Below are 11,360 nucleotides of genomic sequence, written 5' to 3'. Positions count from 1 at the left end.
ATCTTCACACGGTGAAGGAGAAGCGGTTGGCTTCCATCTGACAGTGCAGGCGCAAAAGGAGACCCACCTTGTGACCCGGGGGTGGGGGGGAGGAGGAAGGAAACCCCCCCCACAGGGACATTTGCCTACAGGAACCCCCAAAAGCTGACAGAACTTTTCTTGCTGATGGCAGGGAATTTCCAGAGACAGGCAGACAGCGACGAGTGCCATAGTTTTTGTTTTATATACAGAATACAGGAGAGAGGAAAAAAGTTTCCGTAAAGCCTAAAACATAGCAATTTACTTCTGTACATCAGAACTTAGCTGCGGGGGGTGGGGGTGGGTGGGAGGGAAGTTTCTGGAACAAAAGGGAGGGGAAAAGGAGGCTTACGACAAAGAAACGCTTTGCTACAATTAAGACAACTGGAGGAAAAACGTCATAACCCACACGTACACAGCTTAAAAAACACAGTGGGGGTGGCGGGGGAGATAAAAACGCTGTCAGTGGATGTATTTACACAGAACCCCAAATACTTCTCCATCATCTAAAAGGGGGGCGGGAACGAAACAGGGTGGGCGGCAGGAAATCGGAACTCGCTTCCTGCCACACATACAATACGCAGAATTGCAACTGCAGCAGGAAGGGGGAGAGAAGGGGGGGGCACAGGAGGTTGGAAAGGGGGGGGGGAAAGAAAATAAATCTGGCAGGACGATAGCGCACCTTTACATTAAATAAAACAATGATAATTGAATAGATTTTTGCTGTATGAAAACTGTATTTCTCTTTTTCTCTTTAATATAAAAACTATTGTCACTGGCACAAAATAGAACAGGTTTTTTTGGGATTATTTTACAACTGCAAAGGGGAGCAGGCTTGCCTGGGGGGCAATGTCAACGACCCCCTCCCCTCCCGGCCCCCTCTCGCCGGCTCTGCCCCAGCACGGCCTCCCAACATGCTGCAGTTAATTCCTTTCCTTTTCTTTTTTTAAATGAAATGTATAGTACAAATATATGTGCAAATGCCCCTAAAAACTTGAGCAAACAATAATAATAATAATAATATTAATAATAAAAATTAAAAGTTCTTCATCTCATGCAAAGGGCGTCAACAGTCTGTGGCCCACGTTGAGGGTTGGGAATCCGGACAAGACATGGTTCGTGTACATCAAAGGGAATCCTGTGCACAATGTGTCTGTGAGAGAATCTCTCGATCTTGGGAGGGAGGATTTATTGTTCCTTGTCCAACCCCTCCCTCCCTCGGTCGCTGCCTCCTCTTAGGGCACTGAATTTGAGCGAAGCACAGGGACCTGCTGGGCCTTTGGGGACAGCTTCTCCTCCAAGTCCCTCTCTTGTGCTAAGGCCGCGGCGGCATCTCCTCCCCTGGGCTGTTTGGTCGCAAACTCTGTGATGCTGAAGACGAACTGCAGGCAGCCCAGCTTGATGTAGCTGCCGTGGTGCAGGAGGGCCGTCCCTTCCCAGCCGGCCCCGCTGCCCCCAATGAGGCTGGAGCTGCTGGCTTTGCAGTTGCAGGGCTTGGGGGACGGGCCCTGGGCCTGGGAACGCATCACCGCTGCCTCTTCGCTTGGGGGCTGCTCCTCCTCAGGGAGCGGCTGCTGCAGCTGCTGCTGCTGCTTTCGGCTCTTGTGTCGCTCTGGAATACAGGAAGAGAGGCACAGTGGGAAAAGGTGGAAAGGGGCGTGGGGGAGACTGAAAATAAAACTGCCGGGGCCATAATGCCGTTGCACAAACATGTGGTGTGATCGCCTTCGGAATCCTGGGCGCAATCCCGGGCGCCTTGCTTCAAAAAGGGGCTGAACATCCCATCCCCCTCACTGCTCAATATCTGATTTAACCATCCCTCTGGCTTCTGATTTTTAAGCAGAGCAATGTCCATACACTCACACCAGTGCAGCCATCTAAGGACTAGAGCCAGTGTGGTGCAGTGGTTAAGAGCGGTAGACTCGTAATCTGGTGAACTGGGTTCGCTTCCCTGCTCCTCCACATGTGGCTGCTGGGTGACCTTGGGCTAGTCACACCCTTCTCTGAAGTCTCTCAGCCACACTCACCTCACAGAGTATTTGTTGTGGGGAAGGAAGGGGAAGGAGAATGTTAGCCGCTAAGAGACTCCTTCGGGTAGTGATAAAACAGGATATAAAATCCAAACTCTTCTTCCTCAACCTCGGCCCTTCAGATGCTTCTGGCCTACAACTCCCATGATCCCTAGCTAGCAGGACCAGTGGTCAGGGATGATGGGAATTGTAGTCCCCAAAACATCTGGAGGGCCGAGGTTGAGGAAGCCTGGACTAGAAGCAATGCTTGTGTAAAACAGAGAGAGAAACGCACGCAGAGTTGCTTTGTCTCTGGTGCTCAGGAGGCTGAAAACTTACTGATCACACTCTGTACTTTGGCAACCATGCTGCTGGCCGGGACGAGCGCCGTCTTCTCGGAGAAGTCGCAGGAATACAGGACATTGTCCACCGTTGTGCCGTGCTCGCTATAGTTGAGCAGCTCATAGTGCTTGGTGTTCTGGGGTAGAGGGAAAGGGAGACAGAGTCACACCCTGGACAGGAAGTGTTGGTGGCAAGGATGCCCAGAAGACTGCTTCCTCTCTTTCTCTCTCCAAATATACCTGCCTCCAAATCAAGCCACTCTCCCGGGCTGCAGCACTCACCTCGTCGTAGAAGATGCAGGCGTGCTTGCCCGAGACGTAGTTGCAGTGACCGTAGTTTGTAAGGCACACGTCCATGTCAGCTCCTGCGCAAAGGAAGGAGGGAGACAGAAACTCTCTTGAGCATCGGCGGCTCGGGTGCAGCCAAACCTCCACCAAAAGCCACAGGAAGCAGGAAAGGACCACGGCAGAAGTTGAGATGAAAGCACACCCACTCCCAGAAGGCTCAGGGTTCCCCCACCACCCCAGTTACTAGCTTCCGGTGAGAGCAGCTGCAGCAACTTGCAAGCGGACCCCGCTTCCCCAGCCAATTGGGCAGCCAGGAGGCTGCTGAGCACACATGTAGCTGCTCCCCTCCCTTGGCGGGAGGCGAGCTAGTCCCCCAGTGAGTTAGCCCTTGCCTGTCCCAATGTAGAGGGTCCTGTAGCACATGTTCACCGCACTGCCCATCCCCAGCAGAGGGTAGAAGACGGCTCGGGCCTGCACCTCCTTCCTCTGCCCTGGAAGACAGAAAGACGGAATTCATTGAATTGTAGAGTTGGAAGGGATCCCCTAAGGGATTCACAGCTAAAGAATCCCTGACAGGAGGTCTCAAGATCGAGCACTGCCAAGAGGCAAGAAGCCCCCTGGATTTGAACACACCCATGCACCTCCCTCAAAAAAAAAAAAAAAAAAAACATCCACCAGCCATGTTCTTGCCATTTTTCATTTTGCCTTGAGGCCCATAACCAGAGGAAGAGGAGAGGCAGGGTGAAGGTTGTCATTTGCCTTCTCACTCCCCATCCCACACAGGCATATCTTTCGGCCAATGCTTCTTGAACAAAGCATCGCAGGGCCTGGGTCAGCACCTGAGCAGGCGTGTCACCGAAAGCGAGGCAGCGAGAAGGCATCTGTGTTCCCAATGCCAGTGGGAAGAAGGTCCCAGGTTCAAATCCTGGGTAAAGGGCAGCAGGGGGCCCCCAGAGACCTTGGAGACCTGTTGCCAGGCAGAGTGAACAACGCAGGGCTAGATGATCTCCCCTTGGCTGAGAGGCGGGGTGGGCAAAGGGTTTTTCATCATAAGGCATATCTGCCCCATTATTATTGGGGGGTGGGGAGGGCTGCAGCTCAGTGGCTGGGCCCCTGCTCAGGGTTCAACCCCTGACAACATCTCCAGGAAGGACCGGCAATGTCCGCTCAGAAAGTCTGGAGAGCCACTGCTGCCAGTGTGGACAATACTGAACTAGAGGGACCAGCGACATGATTCGGTATAAGGCAGCTTCCTGTGTTCCTATTTCAAACCTTTATTCAGAACTACGAGGACTAGAATCTTTAGTTTTAGGCTGTAGAAGGTCCCAGAGTTGTCCCGGGGGAGTTCCCTGCTGAAACCCTGAGAACCGCCGCCAGTGAATGCAAACAATACTGAGCGAAATGGACCAACCATCTAACTTCCTATGATCAGGCCAATGATGCTTCTGCGTTCTGCCAATGCCTAGAGGAAACTTTCTTTTCTGGTGCCGCAGGAACAACTCAGGGCTTTCTTCCTCTGGTGCAGGCCCTTCCCAAGGAGCCTGCCTCTCCTACTGCTGGCGCCGCCACTTGTTTGCCCCCCTCCCTTTTTCTGCATTTCAACTATTGGGGAGTGTGTAGCAGAAAGGCGACTTATAATTTTAAGACTGTTGTACCCCCAAGAGCAGCGGAGGAGAAGAGGAAGAGGAGGAGAGAGTGCCCGAGTCAACATGGGCACAGGCCTACCTTCTGCATGATTGCCCCCAGGACTGGGCTGGTGGGGACCAGCGTTGCCTGCAAAGGGCTGGACCCTGGAAGCAAACAGCTGATGTATTCTTTGCAAGGCCAGGAACTTGATCAGTTTCTCATCCAGCATGTTTATCTCAATCTCTGCTGACATAAAAGAAGAAGAAACAGTGCTGTCAAGGTGAGGTGCCTGGGGGATCAAAGAATTAAACCTTGTGGAATTGTCAGGAGAAAGACACCCTTCCTTATGGTGCTTTCCTGATAGGCCTAGGGCCACAGAGACACAATACAAGCAGACCTAGCATTTACCATGGGTCCAGCTGGGTCACGGTCCTGCTTTCCAGGCCTGGGGGTGGAGGCAAGAGGCAGGCGGGCAATCTAAATGTTAGGATATAGTTCCATTCCACCTTAAAAGGGTACAGGCATGACGTTTGTGTATCACATGCCTGTTTACTCCCAGCACTGTCTGCTGGGAACTTCCGTTGTATGTTGGTTTTGCTATACTGCTGTTTTGCTGGAGACGAAGGGATGCAGACATGTTTTCCTTTGTTCCTGAACTATGCTGAATAAATGCTTATACCTGCCTCTGTCCGCCTCATCTGCTGTGTGGAGATTTACACACTCTGCTGACAGAGCATGCACGGGTCTCAAAAGCGTATCTGAGGCTTGTGTCGCTAACTGACCGATGCTGTTCCACGGGAGACTGGTGATCGTCTGGAGCCAGCTGGGGGCCTGCCTGATGCCCCCGTCTCCCCGGCAGTATCCCAACACTAAATGCACCTCTGGCATCACCAGCAGGTGCAGATGCCTTCATCGAGAGGGTGGCAGGGGCACAGCAGCTTGGTCAGAGAGAATCGAAAGGGCCACGCAGGAAGAAGAAGAGGAGTCTGGATTTGATATCCCGCCTTTCACTCCCCTTCAGGAGTCTCAAAGGTGCTAACAATCTCCTTTCCCTTCCTCCCCCCCACAACAAACACTCTGTGAGGTGAGTGGGGCTGAGAGACTTCAGAGAAGTGTGACTGGCCCAAGGTCACCCAGCAGCTGCATGTGGAGGGGCGGGGAAGTGAACCCAGTTCACCAGATTACGAGTCTACTGCTCTTAACCACTACATCACACTGGCAGGAGGAGCACTGATGAGTTAGGAGGCCCCCTGGGGACATCTGCGGATGTCGCTACCCCAAGACCAACAAGAGGACCTCCCTGCCTGCTTGCCTCCCCCCCTTGTGGCGCAGCAACATGCCTTTGTGCAAGGACTCACCTCCGCTGCTGTCCATTAATGCTTTCAGGGAACTTGCGAGGTCCAGCGTGGCTGAAGAGTTGGGAGGGAGCAACGAGGGGGTGGTTAAGATACTTCCTATGGATAAGGTGCTCGGGCTGACCTTACCGTCTAGAGGGAGGAGCAAAAAGAACTGCTGGGTCAGGATTCACAGGCACCCCCCCAACTATTTATCAATTTATACTGCGCAGAGTCAAAACACATTGGCTTCAATGGTGGGTGGGATTTGTCAGAAAGCTGATGGAAGTTTTGCTTTTTGTCTATTATTTTAGCTTTTCGGAAGTTTTAAATTATTGTTGTTAAATTTTCTTATAATTTCAGATTTTTATATTTCTGCAAACCGCAGTGAAGGTTTTTGGTTTTTAACCATCAGGCAGTGTATAAATTTTATGAATAAAAATAAATGAAAGCGACGGCGTCCCCCAGGACTCAGTCATTCCCGCTGCCCCTTTTAAGGCAGGGCTCCCAGAGACCCCTGGTTGCCCTGAAGCCCCCCCACTCTCTCACCTGGAGGCGGTGCTGGTGAGCAAAAGCCATGAGCAGCTCCGATGGCAGAGACCCCGTCACCCACCGCTGCCGCTTGGGGAGGGGTGAGCGCCCGGGTGGCAGTGAGAGGAGAGTCCATCGCCCCCAGGTCCGAGGCCAGCAGAGGCCCAACCTGCGTCTGCACGTTCTTCCTCTGCAGAGTGCTGGCAGCTTCCAGGCTGGCGCAAGAGTTCGGGATGGAGGCCGGCATGCCTGCCGTTGGCACGGAGCCCCTGTGTGTGCACGAGATTAGCCCCACCGCGTTCTCCGTCTTCACGACAGCCCCCGCCACCATGTGATTGAGGAGCCCGCAGGCTACCGGTGGGGTGGCAGGCCGGGGCCATGGCTGCTGCCGCTGGGACAACCCTGGGAGGGCGCCGCTGCCCTGGCCCCCAAGCCTCGGGGAGTCAGTCAAGTTGGCAGAAGCAGAGTCACTGTATAAATGTGGCCCGTTGATTTTCACCTCCGTGGGGGCGTTGGGGCCGTTGGACGTCGCGCTGCAGGGAGACACTTTCTTGGGCCTGTCCGTACACGAGGGGTAGTGGGTGTCCTCCTGCAGGGAAGACCCCAAGGAGTTCTGAGGGGCAATGCCAGGTGGGCAGGGCGCAGAATAGAGGGGAGGGAGGCTGGCTTTGTCCGCCACCTGGTAAGGGCCGGCCAGGGAGCCATCGGCCACGATCACCGGCTTGACGTCCGCCTTGTCCGCCTGCTCAGAGTCCCAGAGTGAGGGTATCTGCTTGGCAGATAAGTGTCTCAATATGCTGCATTGCAGAGCGACAACGCTGCACAGCCACTGGAAGGAGAAAGGAATACGGAGTGAGACACTTAGGAGAGGAAGTCTGCAACGAGTGCAACACGAGATCCTGAAAAAAAGACACCTCAATGGCCCTGCTGATATGGCTAGTGGCCCATCCTTGTCCAACCAGATGCCCCAAAGGGAAACCCACAGGCAGGACCCGAGCACGAGAACAGCACTGTCCCTTCCTACAACTTCCAGCACCCGCTATTCAGAAGCATTGTTGCCTCCGACTCTCTGGAGGCAGAGTATAGCCATCATGGCTAGTAGCAATTGATAGCCGCCTTCTCCATAAGAACATTAGAATGGCCCTGCCAGGTCAGGCCAATGGTTCCTGAGTCAAGACCCTGTTCTCACAGCAGGCGGCAAGATGCCTGTAGCAAACACACAAGCCTAAGGTCTAAGGCAGGCAAGGAAGATGAGCCAACGACCCCATGGGGAATCCTGGAACTGTCCTGCGTATTCCAAGCAGGCTGCTTGCATTCAGCTAGGTCCCCTTTGTCTACTGGAAGGATGGCCAACCCACAGCTCCAGAGGGAAACAAAAGACCTTTGCCATGGGAAAAAGACTGAATCCGCAACAGATCTGTTAGCTGCACAGCTTGGATGCGAGACTAGTTTCCCAAAGAGGTTATCTGCCCCGCTTCCAACCCAGATGCCAGCTTGGAGACATCTAAACATGCAAGAGAGAATGCCTAACAGACCACCACAAGGTACCTGATGGGGAGGTGCTCAGGGCTGCTCTCAGCAGAGCCAGGGCCAAGCGCAGCAAAGCTGAGAGTCTGCTGGCCTCAGAAGGCAGCATCCCTCTAATTTGAAGCTTGGGGGGGGGGAACCCTCCTTCGGCAGGAGTGCAGCCCCTCCTGGAGACAGGCATCTGCCCCGGGCCTTTACCTCTTGCTGCTCTGACTGGGTGGCTAAGTGCTCCGGGCTGCAAAGGTGCTTCAGCGAGGGCTCCTCAGGGACGCCGTTGCAGATGAGCTCCCCGTCTCTGATCGACGCAGGGGCCAGCAGCGAGGGCGGGATCCGATACTGGGACTTGATGGCATCAGGAACCTGAGGGAGGGCATCGGAGAGAGAGGAGGGGCAGTTAAACCTTCCCAGCCTTGCCTCTCGGTCAAGCCTGGTTAAAGAGCAAGCCAAGGCCTGCAAGCTTCAAGAGGAAAAGCCGTCCTCTGCGCAGGCAAGGCTGCCACCTCCTGGTGGACTCACGCAAGGCAGCTTCACCAAGGAAAGAGCCTGGCGCCTGGAAGTCCGGAGGAAGAGGCCAGCCCACCCTCCCCTCAAGCCCTTTCATTCAGAGAGACAAACATAGCCCCTTCCCCACTGACCTTCAGCCCCTTCCTCTTCATGGACTGCACCACACGGCGGTTGGGGGGGTGCTTCTTGTGGACCCGGTTGAGGAAGTCCACCTTGACCACGTGCTGGGAGATGGTGTCCTGGAAGCGGTCAAACACTCGGCACCGGTTGCTCAGGGTCATGTTCTTCTGGTTCAGCTGGAAGAGAGGGGAGGCGCTCATTACAACGCCCCCAGGTCACAGCAGCAGCAGCAGCAGCAGCAGCAGCAACATGGGAGCAAAGCAGGAGGGGAGAGACTCTGCAGGCCCCGGAGGGGAAGGCCAACTTACCACCACGTGCTCAATGTGGTTTGGACACATCCAGCGGCCCAGGGGCATGGCCGTGAGAGGGGGCTCCAGGCAGTCCATGTGGAAGAGCAGTGGGCAGTAGTCGCACTGGATGAGCGGGGCCACGCGGCAACTCCTGGAAGGGGGAGGGGAAAGCGCCATCACTACACAGAGGAGTGAAGAGAAAGGGAACTGGCGGACGACAACTTCCATCTGCCCCAGAATCGTATGGCTGTGCTGGCTGGGGCTGATGGGGGGTTGTAGTCTAAAAACCCAGGTGAGGGAAGGCAGGTCTACTCCGACTGGGGTCAGCAGGTCTCCAGGGTCTTGGGCAGGAAGAGGTTATCTCCCATTGCCCTTTAAACTGAAGATGAAGCGGGAGGGAGACTGAGCCTGGGGTCTTCTGCATGCAAAGCAGGTGCCTGCCCCCCTGAGAAGCACGTCCCCTGGAGAAGGATGTGCCCATGATCCAAACCCATGACCTCCAAACGCCTTAAGTGGGAATCCTGCTGCACCCTGCCCGCAGCAGGGGAAAGAGTTGGCGTTCCATGTGAGGCCCTGGGCATAGCCGGGCCAAGAGGGAGTGCAAGGAGGCCTCCCACAGTGCTGCCTAAGCCTAGGCCCTGCGGGGACACAGCCTGCTCTGACTCCCATCTTGGCCAAGAAAGCTGGCACAGAATGCCATTACAGCCCCCTGCCCAGCCCCGCTCGCCACACCCATACCTGCTGCACGTGAAGCAGACTTTGACTGGCAGGGGGACCAACCCGTTGTGGTCCAGCTCATGCTGTGCTTTCTTGACGTTCTTCCCAGTCGTCTCCTCCTTCCTCCTCCTCTTACTAGTACCTGGGTGGGTGGGGTGCGGGAAGACAGATGGAAACCACCCTGTTATTCCTCAAACGGCTAAGCCAGTGCTTTCTAAACCTTTGTTGCATCCCTGCCCCCTTGGTTCCATAAACTGATTCCCATTGCCCCACGCTACCCTACTAAAAATAATGACTCAGAACAGCCACTCAGCTAAGGAAGATTAACAAGTGACTGCACTTTTATTCAAAGTCCAATCAAAACTATTTGGTTTAATTAATTCAAAAAAACCTGATGAACTTGATCCAGTGATACTAGCTTTTCAACATCTCAAGAGTCATTTACACCTCCATCAACCCCCTGTGGCCCGCTTGCCTCCTAAAGTCCCCCTGTGCAATCCCACCGCCTCTGGGAAAGACCTGCCCACTCTGGGAGCCACTGAGCCAAACTCCCAGTCATGGAATGACACAAGAGTCTTGATAGCAATAAGCCCTGCCCAAAGGGGTGATGGGCCCCAAGCTGTGCTGGGCTACCCATGCAACCAGGCATGGAGTTGCAAGGCCGCCCCCTTCGCAATGGCAATGCCCACAAGCTAAGCCAAGCAGCTCAGGCTGGTCCAGCCTCTTCTGGAGCCCCTGTCTCCAGCTTCTCCCTTCTACTGGCGCCTGAGAAGAAGGGGGGTGGGGTCTGCTGCTCACCTGGAAGTGCGGTGGTGCAGGTCAGCTCGTTGGGCAGCTGGAACTGGGTGGGGTTCCTCTCCATGGCGGCGGCGATGAGCAGCTCAAAGGGCCGCTTCAGATGGGGCTGCCCGCCGTCTGCCTCTGCTGCGGTGGCAGAGTCATCGTCCACGTCGATGATGTCCTCGTCCACGTCGTTCTGCTCCGAGTTGGGGGTCTCGGTGCTGGCGCTGGAGGTGGGCGTGCCGGGCCGGCTGGCCCTCCGCTCTAGGAGCCGGGTGTGGGAGAGGGTCCGGAGGACGCCGCTGCTCGCCCGGTCCAAGAAGTCCGCTGCATCGCTGGTGGGGGACGTGGTCCTCTTCCCGGACTTCTCCACCAAGCCATTGACGTGGCCCAGCTCCTTCTTCTGCTCCCGCTTCTGCAAGGCACAAAACAGGCAGGCAGTCTTAACTCAGCAGCCCCAGAGCAGCCGGAGGAAGGGGAAGCATCACCTTCGCTGGACAGTCCCAAGCAGCGGTCAATGGCCAAACAACGCCCCCCCCCCCGGACTCTCTTATCTGGTCCCTGCTACTCACTCGGGGCCACACCCCAAGCACCTGCCTGGAGATGTGTCACAGAACTCTGATCATGCCTCTTGCTTGGATGGATGGAGGACAGAGGGGGGTACTGTACAAAGGTAGAATTTATATTTAATCTTCCGCTTGCTTTTTCCCTCGCTCCTGCCCAGGACTGGAATCCGGTGCTGGGAAGGTTGTCTGGAAGGGAATGGGACCCCTCAGGCTGAAGAATGACATGTCTTTTAAGGCTTACAAAGTTGGGCCTACTCAGACTCAGGTCCATTGAAATTAACAGATGTGACTAACTTGGGCCTATTCTTCTCAGTGGGTCTCTCAGGAGCAGAACTTAGCTGAATGCAACACATTATTTCTGCTTGTGTCGAACTGATTGGGGTGTTGTGTGGGGAGAAGCCTTGCAGGAATAAAACTACTTTGACTGCTTGAGATTTATTTTAATGGCTGCATTTATATGCCACTTTTCCCTCCAAGGAGCTCAAGGCAATGCACACAGTTCTCCTCCTCATTTAACCCCCACAACAACCCTGTGAGATAGGTTAGGCTGAGAGTCAGTGACTGACTTCCAAGGCCACCTTGCTCCCTTGTCCTGACAAAAGGATTCAAGTCATTTAAAGGGGAAAGGGGTCCGTGCTATTCCTGCCTCAACTGAATTCCCTAGAGTGGCACGGCCCTGCCGTTTGGCGAGTTGCGAGCTTGGCCATTC

At 54.8% G+C, this 11,360-nt stretch overlaps 1 protein-coding gene across 8 annotated transcripts in view; it reads right to left on the bottom strand.

Moving 5' to 3' along the window:
• Positions 1-204: 204 nt before the first annotated feature.
• PHF12 (PHD finger protein 12) overlaps positions 205-11,360 on the bottom strand; it is a 28,775-nt gene continuing 17,619 nt past the window's right edge. For 4 of the 8 annotated variants that reach the window (XM_083715036.1, XM_083715041.1, XM_083715042.1 and 1 more), the window contains 12 exons: positions 10,104-10,500; positions 9,327-9,447; positions 8,607-8,739; positions 8,310-8,474; positions 7,873-8,034; positions 6,166-6,976; positions 5,641-5,769; positions 4,382-4,528; positions 3,049-3,147; positions 2,651-2,733; positions 2,367-2,505; positions 205-1,630 (listed from right to left, as the gene is read on the bottom strand). In XM_083715036.1, the coding sequence (XP_083571162.1) occupies positions 1,254-1,630; positions 2,367-2,505; positions 2,651-2,733; positions 3,049-3,147; positions 4,382-4,528; positions 5,641-5,769; positions 6,166-6,976; positions 7,873-8,034; positions 8,310-8,474; positions 8,607-8,739; positions 9,327-9,447; positions 10,104-10,500 (2,763 nt within the window). In that variant the 3' untranslated portion in view covers positions 205-1,253. The remainder of the gene's footprint in view (positions 1,631-2,366; positions 2,506-2,650; positions 2,734-3,048; positions 3,148-4,381; positions 4,529-5,640; positions 5,770-6,165; positions 6,977-7,872; positions 8,035-8,309; positions 8,475-8,606; positions 8,740-9,326; positions 9,448-10,103; positions 10,501-11,360) is intronic. The other 4 variants (XM_083715037.1, XM_083715043.1, XM_083715038.1 and 1 more) reach the window with 3 other exon arrangements.

Source organism: Podarcis gaigeae (assembly GCF_964106915.1).
Source record: "Podarcis gaigeae genome assembly, chromosome: 15".
Lineage (NCBI taxonomy): Eukaryota > Metazoa > Chordata > Lepidosauria > Squamata > Lacertidae > Podarcis > Podarcis gaigeae.
The sequence above is the reverse complement of the archived record's forward strand: the minus strand, read 5'-3'. Positions and strand labels throughout refer to the sequence as shown.